General features: G+C 35.6%; 1 protein-coding gene across 1 annotated transcript in view; it reads right to left on the bottom strand.

The window, feature by feature from the left end:
* TBC1D32 (TBC1 domain family member 32) overlaps positions 1 to 20,593 on the bottom strand; it is a gene marked incomplete at its 5' end in the record, with an annotated part of 82,170 nt that overhangs the window by 14,048 nt on the left and 47,529 nt on the right. The window contains 2 exons of the mRNA XM_082305566.1: positions 4,768 to 4,851; positions 12,730 to 12,855. Coding sequence (XP_082161692.1) covers positions 4,768 to 4,851; positions 12,730 to 12,855 — 210 coding nt within the window. The remainder of the gene's footprint in view (positions 1 to 4,767; positions 4,852 to 12,729; positions 12,856 to 20,593) is intronic.

Below are 20,593 nucleotides of genomic sequence, written 5' to 3'. Positions count from 1 at the left end.
CTTCTGACAGTCTGAATCTCATATTCATTGTCAGAATTGTCTATAAAAAAAATCCCATTTCAAAGAAAAGTATTATTATTGTTGGATTTGAACTGTGAATGGAGACAATGTAAACAAGATCCAAGAATAACTGATGGAGAATGTTGTTGGCTTCTCATCAGAGCTACGTAATCTCATGTGCAATTGCACCTTAACTATTGAAAGTATATCTGTTACGTCATCAAAACGCTTGTCATAACAGTACAAGGTCAAAATATTCATATCTAGAACTTCTTTATGTTTGGTTATCACAAATACTCTATTTTTGGCAGCAACATCAGTAAGAATGAACCACATTTTCAATCCAGTTACATAGAAACTGGCAAAGGGCAAAATGCTTTTTGCTAACAGCATCTTTAAAGTGGGCACCCATCTTTAAATAAGGGCATTCATCAAATGATGCAGGAAGAAGGGAAGAATGCCCTTCCTCCTCCTTCCCTTTCAGCCCAGTTTGGGGTTGTAGTCCTGTATTTCTCATTTGCTACTCCTTCTGATCAGCTCTATACTGACAGATTCCCATTGGCGTTTTTAAAATTTCTCAGTTCATTACCCGATCCACCTGACCCTTAGAAGATTAAGAGCTCATTAAATGGCAGAAAGTTCCTATGAGATGTTGTTCAGGCAGAGAACTAGGCCTCATCTAGAGAAGGAACACACCGTGACATTTGAGTTTTACGGCCAAGACCTGAAATCCCTGAGGTTCTGTCCCTTTGACAGTACATGGCACAGCTGTTTCAGAGACAAAGTCTGGTGGAAATAGAGAACTCATCTGCAAGGTCATCTGCACAACCAGAGCAACCAAAAAAACCAGTTGATCCTGAAAGGTCTTAGGATTCCCAAGTTTGGGCAGTCTGCAACACATCGCAGAGATCAATTAACCCTGCAAGTGGAATTCTTTCAGAACTGGGTTTGCTGGAACATTGAGAAAACCAATACATTTGCACAAAGCATTTAAGTTGCAATGAACTGGAATCTGCTAACAGGAAGAGCAAGTGGCTATTTTAGGAACTTCATATCCCTAACGCGTAATGCCTATTTTACTGCTATAGCAAATTTCATTTTCTTGCCATCCTATTGCCTATTACAGCTAGACAGCATCATTGGTTTTCAATGTTTTGGGTTTTTTTTAAGAAGAAAGAAAAATAAAAGCAAACTAGAAAGTATTAATTCTGGGAAAGGGGATAGACAGAGTTCATTAACATTTAACATACATATTGTATGTTATTTTACTTATCTGAATCCACATCACAGCAGTATCATTGCTGCTAGCAGGAAGTAAACTTCAAGTAAGATTTGTGTTACTGTTTATAATTAAACACTACATAGTGGTTTATCAGATAGTTTTCCTTCTCTCTTATCTTAAAAATGATAACAACCCAAACTAATTTGATTTTTCCATATTTGCAAATTTTATGATAGACTGAAATCCTGAGGGATTCCACAGCAGATGGATGACTGTGTTATTCTAATTAGAACTACCTATGGGTTTAGAAAGCTGTCATTTTTTAAGATAATCAATTTCTCATTTCAAGAAACATGATAAACACTGAATATCTATGCATTGTACTGAATCCACTTTCATGAAAATTGTGGCTTCTCTTCATTAAAAGTAAACAACTATTAGAAACTGTTTTTCAGTTCCTCAGACACAAATTTATTCAAGAGAATGGTGGACACATGGAATTGCCAAGTGCATGTTTGGCTTACTTAGATGTTCAGCTAGAAAGATGTATCTGGAATATACTTTACCTTCTAACAACTCATTAGCTTTACCTAATTCAGAAAAATGTCTCTACTGTAACAGCGGTCTTAGGGTTTAGTTTAGATAGCGCTTACACATACATATATGGAAAAGATACTGTGAAATAACATGGTGTTCAATAATTAATTGTTCTCCTTGGAGAAATTCCAACCCTTCATACACATTAGCAGAAGCCCCTGGGAAATGTATACAAATCTGATCGATCATTATTCAATCAGTGAGAAACCTAATTTTAAGTAAATAAGGTCTGATAAAGATTTGAGCGTGTTTTGTTTGTCCCTTCTGTACAAACATAGGAAGCGTAATACAGACTTGGGTTCTCAAAGCGCACTCCCTGTCTTCATAGGAATGCCACACTGCATGTTTTATGATGTAAAAAAGAACCTGAAATGAATGTAAATTTAGCTATACAAGTGATTCTTACAATAAGCCCTTCTACTGTTCCAGAGTGGAGTACGATCATAGATTCAATTTTAGAGCCAGATGTTTGTTTCACTTTCATGTCAATCAGCATGAATTTATTGGTCTAAACTAGCTTCCCCGGACAACAGTCATTGCTACACCTGTCTCAAAAAGGTGCTACGAAATTTTAGTAACTGTTTTCCTATAAAACTTAAAAGAAACCCTTGATGAAACATATGCTGTTTGCCTGAGCAACACTCTTTCCCTGGACTGGAGAACTCTTCACAAAAAGAATCTGTGATAATGGTTTTGCTGACAGGGAAAGAAAGCATTAAGACAACACCAGCCCGCTGCCTACATTTCACATAAATTTCTTACTACTAGACTACTGACTATCCTTGAGAAGGCTTCTCACTCTCCCATTTCTAAGCTTGTCTTCATTAAAGCACATGGAATATCAAAAGCATTTGCAAATGAGCAATTGTTCATCAGCCAACTCTTTAAATCTTGGAGCTTTTATTTGAGAACTGAACAGGTACACGTATCCGGAAGTAACGTCCAATAGTGCCTGTATAAGACTGAATTAAAAAAATATTCTGAAAATACAAAAAGGAATGTCATACAGACTGGGTTGGTTTATCATGGAAAGAAAATCTGTCAAGCTCAAGAAAATCAAGAATTAAGGCTTCTACTATGTTCTTTGTTTTGTTTCTGTACCTATTCTTTGGGATTTTCCATTCTAAAAAATTAACGTATGCAACTGTCACAGGATTTTCAAACCTAGTGTTTCTTCAAAGTTGCATTAAGTTTTAAATAAATAATGTGGTGTTGTTGGCACCTCCACCTAATCAATGGTTCACGGTGAAACCAATGAAGTAGAAGATCCAGGTTCAACCTTCCTGAATGTGTTTTAAATCCTAGCTTTGAACAGAAGCTTGAGAAGAGGCGATTGAAACTAAGGTACTCAACATCTAAGTGAACAGAGTACAGACTACTGCTTCCCTTCATTAGAGTCCTTCCACACTGGATAGAAGCACTTGGCTGTTATGATTAAGAAACAGCAGGATGCTGTCTTTGCTGGGCAAGGCATCCACTTGGAGGTTGCACAGTTAGATGTCTGTTCCTCCTCATTAGTTTTTGCCTTATTCAAACCAAGCGGGTTTTCCTGTTTTTCTAACAGGAAACACTAGGATAACCTTGAAAAGTTAGGTCTGCGGGCTATGCAGTTCTCCAAATAAATGCGAGATAGGTGTTCCTCAAGGCAGAAAAGAAAACTACACCTGGGCCTTCCATATCATTGGAGAATGTGTGATACTTTGAACTGCAACCTAAAAAGAGAGATGTACAGACAGGAGCAAGAGGGGCAGTCTAGGCGTCAAATAAATCATTTACGTCATGAAGACATTATGTGGGCTTTTAAAGGAACCATCAAAATCATGATTTGAATTGGGAAGTGTCAGAAATATGTAAATAGCAAGTCTTATGAGCGCACAAAGATTTTCATTGCTCATTATGCCTCCTGAGAAGTTGAAATGTAAATGACAAACTAATGCAGGACACCAAAAAAAACCTTTAAGGATCTTTTAAGGAAAAATAAAATAGTGACAGAAAGAACTGTCACTTCAGCAACTCTCTTCATTAAGCACAGAGGGAGATTCTCAAATAAAATTAAGAGTATTCCGTTAGCAAGCTTTCAGAAGGTAAAGGCCACTACATAAAAGAAAGTGATCCTCTAAATTACTAAAGGGGTTTTATGCTTTGAAACTTCAAAGGCAAGTCTGAAGTCTCCAAGGACACTCTATTTGCATCCTATGGATGTGAGAATAAAATATCGGTATAAATAACAGACTCTCCCCAAAGCAGGCTTGGTTCTCCAGAGTTAGTGGCAGCATAAGTACTCTAAATGACTGAACTACAACCTAAGAGAAAAGTCCTGCACAGATAATAAAGAATGAAAGTGCATTTTCCAGCAGATATTAACAATGCTTCTAAATCTTCTAATTTTGCAAGTGCTTAAAAATATTAAAATGTATTACTGTACACTCAGAATAAATTAACTTCATCATTCATCCTTTGTTCTTGGCTGTAAGCACGACATCTGTACAAAACTAACATTCAGATTACTCTGCCAACAGTAGCAGGTCTTTAATACATACCCTTTAACGCAATATAAATTGCATACCTTTGGGTTCATTATATGTTATGGGTCTTTCAAAAGGTGAGACAGATTGCTTACACCATCTTAAATGTTTATGCCACCAGCTTTGCAAATCATTCTATAATAGGTGTCAACAAATACTTTGATTCATACCCTCACCTGTTGTGCATTTCCATCTTTCCATTACACACAGAGAAATGTGAAAGCCCATTGCCAATAATTATCTGTACTGTTTACTCAAGCACATCCTCTTTTGCTCCAAAGTGAGGTATTTCCCACCACTTAAGTAATGAATTTCTGAGCTGTTAAAGAACATTTTAAACAACCCCCAAAATGCTACAGATTTAAAAGGAAAGTAATTTAAATATGAAGAGTCTGCATGGCAATAAATTATAAGGAAACTGACCTTTATAGTTTCCTGTGCTGAAGTAACAATCCAATCGGCTTTCAGAAAGATGTGACACGAACTTTTCAATTAATTCTGCCAAAACTGCAAGAAGTAATAAGCCATTAAAACATTAGAGGCAATGAACAAAATGTGGAACTACATTACCTAACAAAATGACGATATGTGAGAAACTAAAGCTATTTGAATTCCTGCATGTTTATTCATGTTTTTATGGGGGAACAATTCAAAGCATGCATTGCGCTTTTGCATTCCTAACACCATTCCTAACTTAAATTAAATTTTAATAGCTTTACTGAGAATATATTCAGTGGAAACGGAAAGAGAATCCCATATTATCTTTATATCCTCCAAGGATTACTTCAGAATTTGTTACACGGTTTCAGTATGAAATGAAAATTAACTATAATTAAACTACAATATCTTACCACATTTGTCTGTGTATGTAGACAGGAAAGAAAAAAAAACCAACCCCCCCACACAACAAAAAACCCACACCACCCCGAAATGATGCTAACAAAAGTTAATGAAGTTTTAAGGGCTGTTAAAAAAAAATATGTATATAAAACCACCTATGCCATCACCAGATAAAAATTACTCACTTAAAACTAAGCAATAGGAGAATTTCCTTTGGGAAATTCTGTATTTTATGATTAGGAGTATTTATTTCCTTTGGGAAATTCTGTATTTTATGATGACCATAATGTTCTTATTCAGTTCTTGCCATGGAACTTTGAGTTTGCAGATACTGCGTAGATAAGTCAGATGGTGACATCTGGTCACTATGTAGGAAATCATATCTCCCACCTTAACAGGATGTTAGCGAGAATTTTCAATGACAAACCATTAACAAAAACTGTTCCTGATTCCTCAGTTCTGCAAGTTTGAGGCTACTGCAACTGAGCACACTGCCACTTTACGGGTTTAAACAAAGGATACAAGGAAGCCTTTATGCATGCTGCGTGGAGATAAGCCATATTAAGAATGTAAGAAAGACAGTAACAATGAACACTTTTTATAATAAATCCTATCCTAAAACAGCTGCTGTTGTCATGATAAACAGGATTTAAAGAATCGCGATATAACCTTCTTTTCACAATAATGCAAAGCAAGGAAGTATATTTAGAGAGTAACGAGTGCTGCTACCCATGGGGTTTCCTGTTTTAAGACCGCATGTTACCATCCCCTTGGCAGCACCTCAATTTAATAGCACTGAAGCTTCAACCCCTGGTCCCCCATTTGTGCACGTAACTCCATGCCCCCACAGGTGGTTTTGCTGGTTTTAGACGGAATAATTCCATTACACCATTTTAGCAGATAGCTGTACAAACAGTTGTAGCAGCACAAGTAAGGCATAACAATCTGTGGTGGAGGTGGCAATTGAGAAAGCTAGAAAAACTCTTGAACTAGCCTTGCTGACAGGAAAACTAACACAGGAGACTGCAGTGCAAGCTCTTTCGTGCGTGAGGAGGAAGACAAAACCTGCACCCACAGTCTGATGCTTGTTATACGAGAAAAATAATGAAGAAAAAGATATCATAAAGACAATTAACTCTTCCAACCATTTTAAGCTAACATACTGACATTAAATCATGATTTTTTTTTTCTTGATTAGTTGTCTAAAACATTTACAGAAATTCATTTACATTGAATGAGTCCAGAAGAAGTTTTTAAAAGGTTGAGTTTTGGTAATACTATGTTGATGTGTAGGGCAAAGAGGAAAAGAAGTTTCACTACAACAGCTAAACATGGATTTACAGTTAGAGTAGCCAACTCCAACAGTAACAAAATTCATTTTCCATTGCAAAGGACTACTAAATCAAAGCAAAAGAATTACATGTGTAATTTATATTCTTATGCATTTTTATGGAGAGAAGAAACTGCTAATTAAACATAATATAGCTATTTTTAATCATGGTTAATAAACCACATGGGGCTAGCAAAAAGCAATTTATTTTATAGAAGAGTAACAGTTTATTAGTTTTGTGAGAATAAACAGAATAAACAATCTCACTAATCTTCACTAATGTGCTTAGTGGAATTTGGTCCACAAACAATATAATAAATATTTGTGTAAAATGAGAAAAGGTGTCTATACCTGGAACTGTAGATAGCAAAAAGCAGAAATTAAACTTAAAATTTCTAACTAGCCAGATGTTTACTGTATGACTATTAGTATTGTGATTACTCAAATATGCCATACGATAGTAACAAAAAGGAACTATGTTAAGAAGACTAAAATACCACATAATTCAGAAAATTTAAAACCAAGTCAGAACGTTGTACGTTTCTTCCCTCTTTGTTGGAAGGCATCCACACGCTTGACCTAGCAGTCAAATATTTCAGTTCAGTGCTTGAGTTAATGGGAGAAGTGACAGCTCAACTGCTAAGCAATGTTTTGAAACTCAAGCACTAAATTGATTTCCACCATTTGAAAGTATTTATCTAAGTGCCTATCAGGATCTTTGAAAAGCTTTTAACCAAGTTTGAGAGAGGAAGACACTCACAAGAGTTTATCAAAACAAATTTGGTTAATAAACAAATAGAGGGTTTTCACAGGACACCGTCTCTTCCAAAAGAACGTCCACGTGAAATGACAAGTAGTTATTTTAATTTTTGTCTTCTAATACTAAATCATCTAGCTGCCATGTGGACACTCCCTGAAATCTTTATAAAGGTGGAAACTGGCTCAGTGATTTTTCATTTAACTGGAAAAGCAGACAAAAGAAATTTAGGAAAGTTCCTTGTATAGTACAGCTGCTACGGTTATAAAAGCCCACATTCTCATGCAGAGGTTATGTGCAGAGATAGAGATTAGTATTGTGGCCTACCAACTCAATGAAAACGTTAATTTTCATAAATTATGGAAACTTGGCTGTATTAACATTGAAGTTTTTAAGAGACTGGCAATTACCTCATTCAAATTTAATCCACACATCCAAAATAAAGAGAATTTTAATTTAGAAGTGTGTAATCATATACGAAATAAATGAAAGGGTTTTAAAATTCCCTAAATGATTGCAACATAGTTGAGTATGCTCGTAAAACAGCTGAATTCCTGCAGGATGGTGGGTTTTTTGTTGTTGAAGAACTAATGTACAAAAGGAAGGTAATCAAAATGGCTTCTAAACTGCATAAGAACACTGATTAAAAAAATTCATGTGATTAAAACTGTTTTAATAGGTAACCACCATGAGAGGTTATCTAATTCCTACTCGGAAAAGTTTAAGCCAAAAAGGTCAAAAACTGTGAAAAGCATCAGATTTTTTTAGATCCTCTAATGTAACTAGTGTTACTGGATCATATTCTATACCAACTCACAGATGCTTCAGAAGAGTTTAAAATAGAAAGAACTTTCTCAAGAGTTAACAGTAGTCCTGCTTGGCTTGTGTTAGAGGCTAAAAATTCAAGAGTGAAAACCCTGGACAGCTGACTTCTTTGTAACAGCAGTGTCAGAAATTTTCAACTCCATCAACCATACTTCAGTTTAATAACTCTATGAAAAATCCAGTTGGCAATTCCCTTCTTAATGGCAACGATAAGGAGGACTTTCTTGAATTCCTAAGATAATGGGAGAGACTTTCAATTATTGTACATTGAAATGGCAAAGGAACAACCTGCATTTTCTTTGAAAGGAAGAAAACAATATAATAAAAATGCTGACAGTGCTTCCATTAGAGATGAAGGTTGCGTATCTTATACCAATATACAAGTATCTTCTTTATTAATGCCTTTCAAATCCTAATCAAATGTCATAATCTTCACACACATGCATGCACGTTCTCATACCCTCACACTGCTTACAGGATATTCCTTTGGAAGTTGCTCCAAACTGGTTGGGGGACAGATGAAAGAAGTTTTGATCTGCAATTGTTCTTCCTGCGTAACATAAGGACCTACTGTTCCACTCTAATTCTGAAACAAGCCTCTTCTTTGAGGAATCAAGTAAGGACATAAAAAGGTAAACATCTTTTCTGTATTATCCTAAAAACTTCTTTTGTGAATGCAATATTTTTAAATTGGTCATACTAAAAAATGAGAGCAGACCACATGCAGAATCTAGATCTAAGATTTGGTCCATATTTAAAAAGATCAAATTGAGCTTAGAGAATCTATGTTTTTCTTGCAGAGAAGAACAGGCTCCTCTGAGGATCAATTCAGAATGGAAATCTAACGCAGTTACCCCGATTTGCCTTTTTGAAATCACAGCCTAGAGAATCCTCTCCCATACACTTAACAAGAGAGCCTATGGAAGACTACTGTGCAAGACTAAAGTTAGTCAAATCTTCTTTAGCTGGACCCAATGAAGACTGAAATTTAAATAATTTTCCCCTTAAAAGAAGGAACAACATGCTAGTAATGGCTCTAAAAATGTAGTATTTCATTGTCTTTGAATCCAGAAGATCCTTTTCAACAAAAACTGAAGTCCTTATTATCTTTACTTCTATATACAGGTAGAGTGGTGACAACTGAGATACCCTTGTGGTTGAGATTCTAGTAGCTGTAAAGTATATCTTGATATAAGCTACATTTACAATGCCTCATTAGGCTATTTTGGTAAACTGCTAAAGTTTAGCTTTTTGTTATCCTCAATAAAAAAACCCACAACCACATACAACAGTCATACCTACTGAAAATATCCATCTTTTTGGTTCTTCATCCCACAGGGAAAGTTCTGCAGTTACTTTCAACTTCTCGCAGCAATCACTAAAGGCTGTAGCACCCAAACACCACAAACAATGACATTGCCTCAAAGGATCATAGTATTTTTCGTTAGCATGTTTTGACAGAGCTACCCCAGATGATACAGAGCTCAGAAGGATTAATGGATTGCAGAACATTCTGTTGATCATCACCACTCTGCTTTCATCAACCATTCCGCTTGTAAAAAATGAAGAAAAATCCTGTGTTTTCCAGTAAGATCTCATATGCAATTTCAAGAGCTGCTGTTTTTCATATCTTTTAAGTCATCAATAGTTGCTGAGACTAAAAAAATAACTGCCTGAAGATGAAAATTACCTTAAAAAAGAAACATGCCTCCCACATTTATGTATTTGTTTGTTTGTTTAAGAGATAACATTTCGGAGGTAAATTAATAGGCCCTAAAGAATATTGGTAATCTAAGTCCAGGTTCCTGAGGCAGATATACCATGGAAGCTCTGAATGACTCCATGGAACAAGTCACTTTAGCTGAGTTTACTATCCCTATCCATATCCATATATGGACATAAAGCTTGAGGAGAACAATTAGGATTTGGGGACTGTGATGCAGAGGTGATGCTTTAGTAGAGAAAATGCCAATCTAGGGATGAAGATGGACATTCCCAAAAGTAATGCGATACCATAGCATTTAGCACAAAAACATTGACCAAGTCAATGTGATGGTAATCAACACGGGAAGAGTGAATTAGAGATATTGACACTATACAGTTTGCTCAAGAATTTTCTGATGGAGTTCAAGCAGGCTGTATAGATTCAGCATCTGGTAATCCTGACACCAGATCACAAAATACTTTAAAAATCAATACACGCTACACTATACAGTCATTGAATCCATTGTCATCCTTGCTGATTATGTTCTGGTTCAACTCCTGTTAATCTTAGTCTTCCTTAGAAAGGGCTCCGTACAGGAAGCATCTTTGTACAGTACAGTATGCATCTTTGCTCTGTAATCCTTGGAGTTTGCTCCATCTGTAACTAAAGACAAAGTTTTGATTTCTTGGGATCTGGAGTGAAGCCTCTCAGCCCTCTGAAATCTGGGAGAGCTTCACATGCTGCAAAAGTTACATAGCAGCACAGCTGTCTCTCATAAAATAGTTTCAGTGAACATGATGTTGTCTCAAACCACACAGCTAGCAGATATTTTGCTGCTTCTGAAATATCTCCAAGCAGATATGCATCATTTGAACAGCTTTGCATCTGCCTTAAATTACCAGTACTTACACTTAGTTTATAATATTACTATTCTTTTGTAGGGTGTTTTTATTTATTTATTTAGTGTTTCATTATGCTATTCTGTTTCTATTTTCATACTTCATTTTTTCGTGTGGTTTGTGAAAGCAGTTGCAGAAATGCCTGTGAGGCTTAACAACAATTCCACGGATACTTTCTTGCTGACTTTTACTCCCAGTTCCATCTCAGCTGGAAACAGTTATTCAAAAGCAAGCATAATTTTTTGCTTTGGGTTAACAAATCTTAATGACTCTCTGTAATTCCTCATTCTAGCTTCTGGTACCTCCAACAAAGTTACAGAAAACAACCTACAGGGATTTTGGGGCTGTGTATGGATAACTACAAAGCACAAAAGGAAAGACTGTTCTTTTTCTTTGTAAGCCACCTACTTTAAATGTATGTTCTGTTTTTTGTAAAAATATATTTTTTCAACAAATAATTCCTTTTAGATGCAGGAAGACAGACTAGCAATTTTCAACAAAAATTTCATATAATCCAAGAAGAGAACAGTGTAGAAAATATGCTGCATTGAAATAAAATTGATTTTACAAAGACTAAATCATTCGTGCTTCACAATGTATAACATCAAAAAAACCCCTCACTGAACTACTAGATCAGAGTCATGCAGGAAAAGTAGACATACCATTTTGCTAGAAAAATCTAGGGGTTTTTTAATTGCTACTCTTCAGTTTATTTTTCTTATACTAGCAGAAGTTCCTATAAAATACATTCAGTTGTTTCTGAATGGTTATGAATCTCTATTTGTTCACCTATTTCACAAAGCTGTCTGAATACATGCATTTGTGGACATGTACAATATAATGTACATTATAAGTGCATGTATGCATTATATACAAATACATATGTATTCTGCCTACACACACATTCTTCCAAATGGAAGGTGAAAGCTCTGACTGATTTATAATCACCTAAGACTACAGACTCAAGCTTGTTTCAAACAAGCAATAAGAACAGAAAGCTCTGAGAACTTAGAAACGTTCAATAATTACTGACTTTAACCACATTATACAAATGACAAATTTCTTATTAACTATTTTAATATTAAATCAGTTCCTGTATGAATTACTTCCTTAAGGCTTCTGAAACTGCCCTATAACTTTTATATTGCCATACAATTTATCCTAAAATTCAGGTCTCTTATGTAAAACACACATGCTGGGTTACTTTGATCCCATATAGAAGATATTTCATGTGTCTTCACTGTCCGTGGTATTAATTGCTTACCTAAAGAATTTGAAGGGAAACCTTTGGCATCTGTAAACAAAAAGTTAGACTATGTACTGACCATCTGACCGTAATCAGAATTCTTAGAGAAATGAAAGCCAGCAATTTCTGAAAACAACTAGCTTCTTTATTGCTACACAAGTTTATCTGATACAACAAGTGAATTATTACATCTGATTTCTGATGATTTATGTCATATGGGTGATCACTGTTTCCGTTTTGGCTGTTTTGTTGTTTTAACTGATCTATCAATGCTCCTGCATGAGCACACGCTTCACTAGAAAACACATATGAAAATGAAGAAAAACCTGAAAAAGTGGGTTCTTTGATGTTCAGTATGGCTTAATTCTGAAAATTTTTACTGAAATTTGCCATTAATATAATTTCCTAACCCGCCTTAAAGTCATTCGCTGATCTCTGGGAAATGTCTGTTTTCTCTCGGGCTCTTTTCCATTTTCTCAGCACCTCAATCATGGACCCTTTAGAGATCTGAAACAGAGACTTATATTTGAGTCCTCTTTCTGTGTCAAACTTCACTGAAAACAGCCAACACAGAGGGATGATGGCCATAAAGAGAGAAAAATAGGATATAAGTCATAAGCCTTGTTTTCTTAGGAAAATCCCACTGAAATACTTTTCATGATCAACACAAAATTATTGACTACTCGTATAGATAATGTAATCCTCAATGAAACTTTAAAGAACGGTTGCTTACTAGTGGCCTTCTATTTGCTTGCTTTGTTTAACTCAGTAAGTCATACTCACTTGTTCCACTGATGGTATCTGGTCTGGCTTTCATGACTTTGCAGAACTGTTTTCTACAAACTTCTGTCCACCCAGTTTGCTTCTCTGGACTTTTTAAGAGTGATAAGAGCTTGTCAAGATCTTTATCTAGAAGAAATTAAAAATGAGTGTTATTCTGTAATAATAATCTTGTCTCATTTTTTTTCTTTTTTTTTTTCCCCTCTTTCTTTTAAACTTACTATGTAAGTAATAAGAAGCTATTAGTTACCAAATACCACAGAGACAAGTAGATGCATTCAGAAACTAGAAACCATTCCAATGAACAACAGGAAAGTCAGATGCAGCTGAGAACCCTCTCATGGCCTGGTATTTTTGGCAGACCTCATACCTTAGGAAGAAAAGACTAAATAAATATCCCTTATCCTATGACAACTAAACTGGAGAAGCAGTCCTAAAGCTGATGACATTCTGCTTTATACAGAACAGAAATATTCATTCTACTTACTGCTGGGTTTTGAACATTTAAGACATTACTGAGGCACGTTTTGTAACTCCCCTAAAGTTACTACTCCCCTGTCCTGAAATGATAAGAACTGGAAAGACATTTTAAAGAAAGTAGTTTGGTATTTCCATGTAATTTCATCGCTCTGAGAATCTAAAATAGAAAAGATAGGCAAAGATCCTCCAGCAAATATCATTGGTTTAATAATAAAACCGTGAGGTGGCAGCACTATTTTGTAGAACATGAAATGAAGCATGATAAGACAGCAATATAACAGTGCGCCATAGAAAACTTCTGCTTCTTTCTGTAAGCAGGTTTCCTTCAGATGCTTCTACTACGGACAGATATTATGGCATATATATGTGTATGCCTTCAGGTTGCTAGGCATACCTATCGAGTACATTTTGAAAAAATGCATTGGGCTGCCCATGCTATGAGAATTCTTATAATAACTTTGCTGATAATCTCCAGCATTTCCCAACTTTAGCACAAGAACTTAAAATTGGGGCAAAAGGTTACACTAAAAGTATACTTTAGCGGTCGCTGAAATGTCACCTTGCAAGTTTTCCATTAATATTTAGAGAAACTTAGAATTTTAAATTGAGTTTTCTGAAGAATCTAGGTGCATCCAACATGCTTCAGCCCAGGGCCACAGGCTCTTTGTTGGTGCTGTCAGAGGCTGCAACAATGTAATTCGGGCATTTTCTAACTTCTGAATGCTTGACTTTTTACCTGAGCACTATTAAAACACAGTCTTTTGGTACAATTGTTATATATGAGGCGCAAATGTATCAGATAACGTTTTTCATTATATGTTCAGCTTGCTTATAAAACAAATTTGTGGAAGAGTTTACAAAAAGATCTTTATGAAAGATTCCTTTTAAATGCAAAGAAAGAATTTCAAAGATTACTCCTTACTGTTACTTTTACCTTGTTATTAAAGACACGTTCTCTTTTTACAATAGGGAGACTTGCCTTCAAAATTAAAATCGCCATTGATGCAATGACAAAAGGACATTAAGTATGTTCTCTCCTTTCTTGGCTAAAGTGATTTTTTTTCCTCTATTTTCTACTAAGTTAGAGGAAATTACACATACTTTACCAATTTTCTAGAATAAAATATTACAGGCTGAGGCAGTAAATTTCACAACTAGATGAGTCTCACAGAGGTTTGAAAACAGAAGAACCATAGCCACGAATACAGAACCATACATGAAAATGTTAAGTCAGCTTTCAACAATATGATGTCTGTACTTAAAGCCTTAAGAATTTTTTCTTTAAATCAAACATCTTCTGCAACCAAAATGTCTACCTTGGAATTCACACTGAACAATGAATATGAGCAAGCTACCATGATGCAAGATGACACAGCACAATGAATAATACATGCAAGGCAGCAATTAAGAGAATGCATACCTATGCTTTGGCAAATCAAAAAGGAAATAATTTCTTTCCATATGCAAGATTTGTTAAAAACTGCTAACATATTGGGAAGGGTTGACTGTTCAAATTCTATTTTTCTGAAGCCAGAACAAATTTCAAGTTCAAATGCCAAGTGTCCTAGTTTCAGCTGAGATAGATAGAGTTAATTTTCTTCTTAGTAGCTGATGTAGTGCTGTGTTTTGGATTTAATATGAGAATAATGTTGACAACACACTGATGTTTTAGTTGTAGCTAAGTAGTGCTTACACTTGATGCTGCTATGAAATATTTTCTGGTCAACTTCAGGAGAAAAATAATGGTGGTATCTGTAATAAGGTAAATGCACATGTACTCACTCCAGCTGTGTGCAATCCCTTTGGTATGGGACCAAGCAGTTCCCATCATTATGAATGGATTGTAGGCTATACTACTACTACTACTACTACTACTACCTATTCGCTAAGGTGATGAAGGTTCTTCATACCTTGCAAACTCTCCTTTGTTCTGTTTCTACATTTCAGAAAAAAAACACTATAGAAATTAATTCTGTCATGAAAAGAGACTTCTGATTAAAGATTCAACAACTATTTGAGCCACTCTACAGCTATTTAGAATACTTCCTGTTACTTCTACTTCTTATTGGAAAACATACTGAAATATTCTAAAAACATAATTGTTTCTACAAACAAAATACTATTTTCAAATTATCTTATTCTTTTAAGATGATTAGAATATTTTCAACAGAATTACGATATTGCATATAATTTATTTTAAGCTGGTCTAAAGACCTTAATGATTTATAATCAGTAAATTGTATCCCTGTCACCGGAATTTATTATATGACACACAGTATTTAAAAAAAAAAAAGCTGATTATAGTAACTTAATTATTATAACTAATAATTATTCCAAATTAATTAACATGAAATTCCTTTGTCATCCTCAAATAACTAAATCCTCAGTTAGTATCTTTCCAAATAACATGCACCGATGCTTAGAACAGCTTACGTGAGTATGAAAATTTAATGTGAAGAAGGATTTACTCTTATAGTATTATCAGTAGGATTTCTAGTTCTTTTTCTGCCCTTTTCTGCTATTTCTGTAACAGGTGAGGGTTGAAGAAAATCTTAGAACTGCGAAGCAACACTGCTCTACAAGTTAAATAGTTATTTTACTTCCTGAAGGATTGTAGTAATTCAGTTTGGTAGATGAGGATCAGAGACTACAGGCTGAGATTTAATCACTCAATTTACCAGAAACCAGGGTGAAATTTTGATTCCTCTGAAGGAAATAAAACTACTAAAAAAAATCCCCCAATAATTTCAAGAAAGTAGAGCTTCAAGACCATGGCTCATCCATCTCTGCTGCCTCCTTCAGGCTTCTTGATTTGACCCCTATTTTTCCCTGCACAGTTTGTCTCTCTAATATTCTTCCTATCCTGCAGGTTTTACAAAATTAAATCTTTATTCTGTGATTGCTGAAATGCACACATGCTAGTATCTAGCAGCGTCAATGCATCCAAAATTCTACTGTGTAAACACATAATCTTTTATAATGTTAATTTATGCTCCAACAATAGGATAAGGAAATAAAGATTATGATATTACAGTCTTTTCTGAAATTTTGCTAAAGACCATGGACCACTATATTTGCCTTAAGGTTCCTCTGGGGAGGTAGTCTTTAACAAAAAAAGAACTTAAGAACTTCAAATATGTACCAAATATAACTAACACAGATATGTGTATGCAAGTCTGCAAAACGTCTAGAGAAGAGACAAAATCCAAGAGTAAATACTTTCAGTAAAATATGAGCCACCTACTTATGACAACTGCAAAGTCAACATTTAATTTCCATTTCTGTCATCAGAATAGAGACAGGCAAGCAAGCTACTGAAAACAAGAACTCATTTTTATATAACCAATGGATTTTTTTTTCCGCAGTCAAGGAGGACACAAGACTTGGGATCCTCAGAGAGCTCACAGGGATGTTCAAACTCAAATGACAGAGGAACAAGCTTAAGTTCCATGCAACCAAGACACTATAGCATAACCATGTATTTAATATATCCATTACATACTGTAACTAGTATCATATTGTGGCAACTCACAGTATCTTATTTTCTTCCAGCTAAACCATTCATTTCTCTTAACAGCTTGTCGTTAAACATGGACTATCTCTTCCTCCAGCAGGTCCTCACAGTACAAAAAAGTGAACCTTGGGGTTTTTTTGGAAAGAAAATTGCTTCCAAAAAGACTCTTGATACCAAATAAATGCCAGCTCACTTTCACAAGTTAGTAGGCAACTATAACTTACCCCCCAACAGTGTTACCACGTAGCTGGAACTCCAACTACCACACAGTCCTGGGCTATGCATATTGCTTGTTACTGAGGGTGGGCTTTCACACTATCGCTAGACGTGTTCTAAACACATGCCAATGCTGAAAGAGAGAAGTCCTGCTCTTCTTTCTTCTCCTTTCTAGTGCATCACTAAATGGGTTCACTAGTTATCCTAGATTAATGACTTGAATTTTTTTTTTTTTTTTTTTTTCTGGAAGAAATACCAGAACTACTGAAGGAGGTGAAGGGCAGAAGGTGAGGGAACAGAGGGGGGGGCGGGGGGGCGAAAGAGCAACAGAAAGAAAAGAAAAAGTGAGGAAGGAAATAAGACCTTCCTCTTCTGATGATAGTGAGCTTTTAAATATGCTCAACCATAACAAGAAATCATACCCTAACAGTGTGATTGAAAAGAACCTTATGTCAATTTAATCTGCTGCAATCCTGCCTTCTTCCTCATATGTGGTTATATTTTGCCATCCCATCCCTTCCTTTGTGCTACCAGTGGTTGGTTCGTGTAGCCTTGTCAAAAAAAATAACCACGTTTACTACTTTATGAAGCTATGGAACTGCACTATAAATAATCTACAGCTACCTGCATGTGTGAAATCTGAACCACCACACCATAACTTTGCAAGTTTAAACTGATCTCATTCCCTAAAAGATGCTGCTTTATAATTCTTCACGTAATTCTTCAGCTAGCTTTTGTGTCTAAAGCAGGTAAAACCTAGGAAAATTAGTAAATGTTTTAGAAAACGTCAGAAATGCCACAAGCATGTGTATCTTATTCAAAATCGAATTTTAGAGGTAATGAATAACCTGACTATATTATATTTGACTAGTACGTGAAAATAAATCCATATAAGGATATAAATTTTAGGAAAGCCCATGTACATTTCTGATAGACCTGTCCATTTATTTCTCTTTCATTAATTGAGTGGACTTCTTAAAGCGTGGAAGACAACAGGCTCATACATGAACACTGAGCCAAAAATAAAAAGGAGGACAAGTCAAAGAAGTGCAGGTGATGAAGACATTTATGTGAAATTATAAGGGATAACAGGAAAGCTAATATAGGTGGTTCTTTGACAGAGAAAGTTTAAAAAAAAAATTAAAAAGAGAGACTGCTAGTTTCAGGCAAGTATCAAAATAACAAGGCTGAAAAGAAATCTGATTTAAGAAAAAAAAAAAAAAAACAACAAACCACAAAACAGAAACATGGCAGCATGTTTCCATTCAAGTTAGAGTATAAAGCAAAGAACTCAGAGAACAGTGGCTGAAATAAAACATCAAAAGACTTTAAGAACATTATCGCAGAAGATTTTTAGCAGCAATTCTGGACTTTATGAGTCAGGAAGAGAGTAACATTAATGAATGATGGGGTGCCTATGTATATGGAAATGCTAAGCAGTGAATGCATCATTGCAGGACAATTATGGACACTATTCTTCAGTCACACGCATCACCAACTGTCACAACTGCAGAGCTAGGAGAAGAAAAGGAAAATAGGTCTTCTGTGCAAATAGAAGAGTGAATATTACAGTTTAATACAGTTCTAAAAAGTTTAACTTTTAATAACCTACAGCATAGTTAATAATACAAGTAAAAAAAAAAAATCACTATTTTTAACAGTTGTATCCTGAATAACAAAGGACTATATCACTCTTTGAAAACCACTTAATAGTTCTTCCTCGAATTATCTTACTGAAATAATAATTGAACAATTAAGACAAAAGAAAAGTAACAGGGTATCTTGCTGCAGTGTAAACAGGTGGAAATGGCATAATTAATTTCCACATGTAAATAATGATCCACATAAATCATTTGAAGCTTCACTATAAATTATCTTTGACAGAAGTGAACCATTAATATACTGCTATCCAATAGTTTTCCAACTCTAAATACTGGCTGAAATAATTAATGCATACTAATACACAACCCAGCGAGTTTATTTTTCCATATATCCTTTCCTACAGCCACATATACCATACAGGCAAACACCTAACATCTGCAAAATCAGGGCAGATATTTGTAGAGAGTGATGCACTACAGATTTTCCTTAAATACAAATATACTTTTTGGGTGAGTCTACCCATTCAAAGCGTCATCATGAAATGGAGGAATTACTCCACTATTCCAATTTAGTTACTAATTTTACCAGAATAAATTATGGTAGCTTCATTTTTCATCCACTGAGGCAAAATATCCAGTTGCCAGTCTTTGTGAGCACTACATCAGCATAGAACAATAGCACGAGTGTTAAAAAAACGTTCTCTAAGATGCAGCCTTCAGGCCTTGGTGCTGGGAAACACATGTTCCAGACACACTGCAGAGTAAGCGCTGCTCTGCTTTTTCTTACAGCTAATTAGTCCTCCCCGCTTTCCCCCCCAAACTGAACAACCGAAAAGGTGCCACTGCTGCACGCTTACCCCGTCCTTCAAAAGAATTTAGAGAGGGAAGAAAAAAAAAAAAAAACCTGTTTCTTGGGTTTTCTTCATAGAAAACTCAGCGTGAATAAGTTCTTTTCAGTGACCAGCCCTCATATGTTACTTTAAGTTTTATCTATGGTTTCCATTACACTAGGTACATTCACAGGATACATGAGGTCTAGGGCTGTGGAAATGAAGCTTCCTGTTCCCTGATCTCAGTAGTACATCATCTTTTCAGCGAGCAACAGCCACACTAGTTCCAAAATATTCAGTAATTTCAGCTTGCACTCAGGAAGGCAACTTCCATTAGTTGACAGAGGCACCCCTGGGAAACAAAGGTTCTGTTATTGCACCTGTCCTTCAACTCCATCTAAAGGGAGGGTCAGAAGAGAAACATGTTCAGAGACAGCAGTATCATATATGAGTGCACATCTGTAACCCTTTTTTTCCTCCCCCCAGCCATCTCCAATATCTGTTCTATAGATATATTTAAAAAAAAAAAAAAATCAACTCAGGTTCTGTTTTTACAGCTGACATCACAATTACGTGATGGACACACAACCAGTTGTCAAAGGAGAAAGAAAAGGTAAACTTCTCTTCAGGTGTCCGTGTCACCTGGGTAATAAGAGAGGAGGTAAATAAGAAGTCAGGACAGACAGAATCAAACCTACAGTTAAGCCTTTTCAGCCAAAGAAACTCTACATTCTCTAACAGTGCTAAGAATCTAGTAGTATTAATTATTTACTTAATAGAAACACCCCAAAAAGAGGACAGAAATGATACTGCACAGGTTACACAATGAAACACCGCAGCGTGAAATCTGAATGCAGACAGCTTCAGGGAATCGCAGAAACACTGTGCTGGCCTTCGATCCCTGCTGACAGGGGTAACAAAGCAGTCACACATTCCCACTCATACAAGGTACCAGGGCCTGCACGGCTGCAGAACTCTTGCCATTCAGAAGTCTGTGTGAAGTCTGTCCATCTCCTTGCACTGAAGCAGAATTAAAATCTAACAACTATTTGTCTAAACTGTTTTTAAAACCGCCAGGCAAGTTGTGTAACACACAATGTGAATTCTGAATATTCACAACATCAAAGATGATGTTCTTAAAACCTCCAGTGATGATTTCATGACTTCCAGATGTATCCCACTAGATTTTTTTTTTATTAATTTGTAACAAATCTTTATTGCCAAGT

Source organism: Platalea leucorodia (assembly GCF_965183815.1).
Source record: "Platalea leucorodia genome assembly, chromosome: 3".
In the NCBI taxonomy this organism is placed as follows: Eukaryota; Metazoa; Chordata; class Aves; order Pelecaniformes; family Threskiornithidae; genus Platalea; species Platalea leucorodia.
The sequence above is the reverse complement of the archived record's forward strand: the minus strand, read 5'-3'. Positions and strand labels throughout refer to the sequence as shown.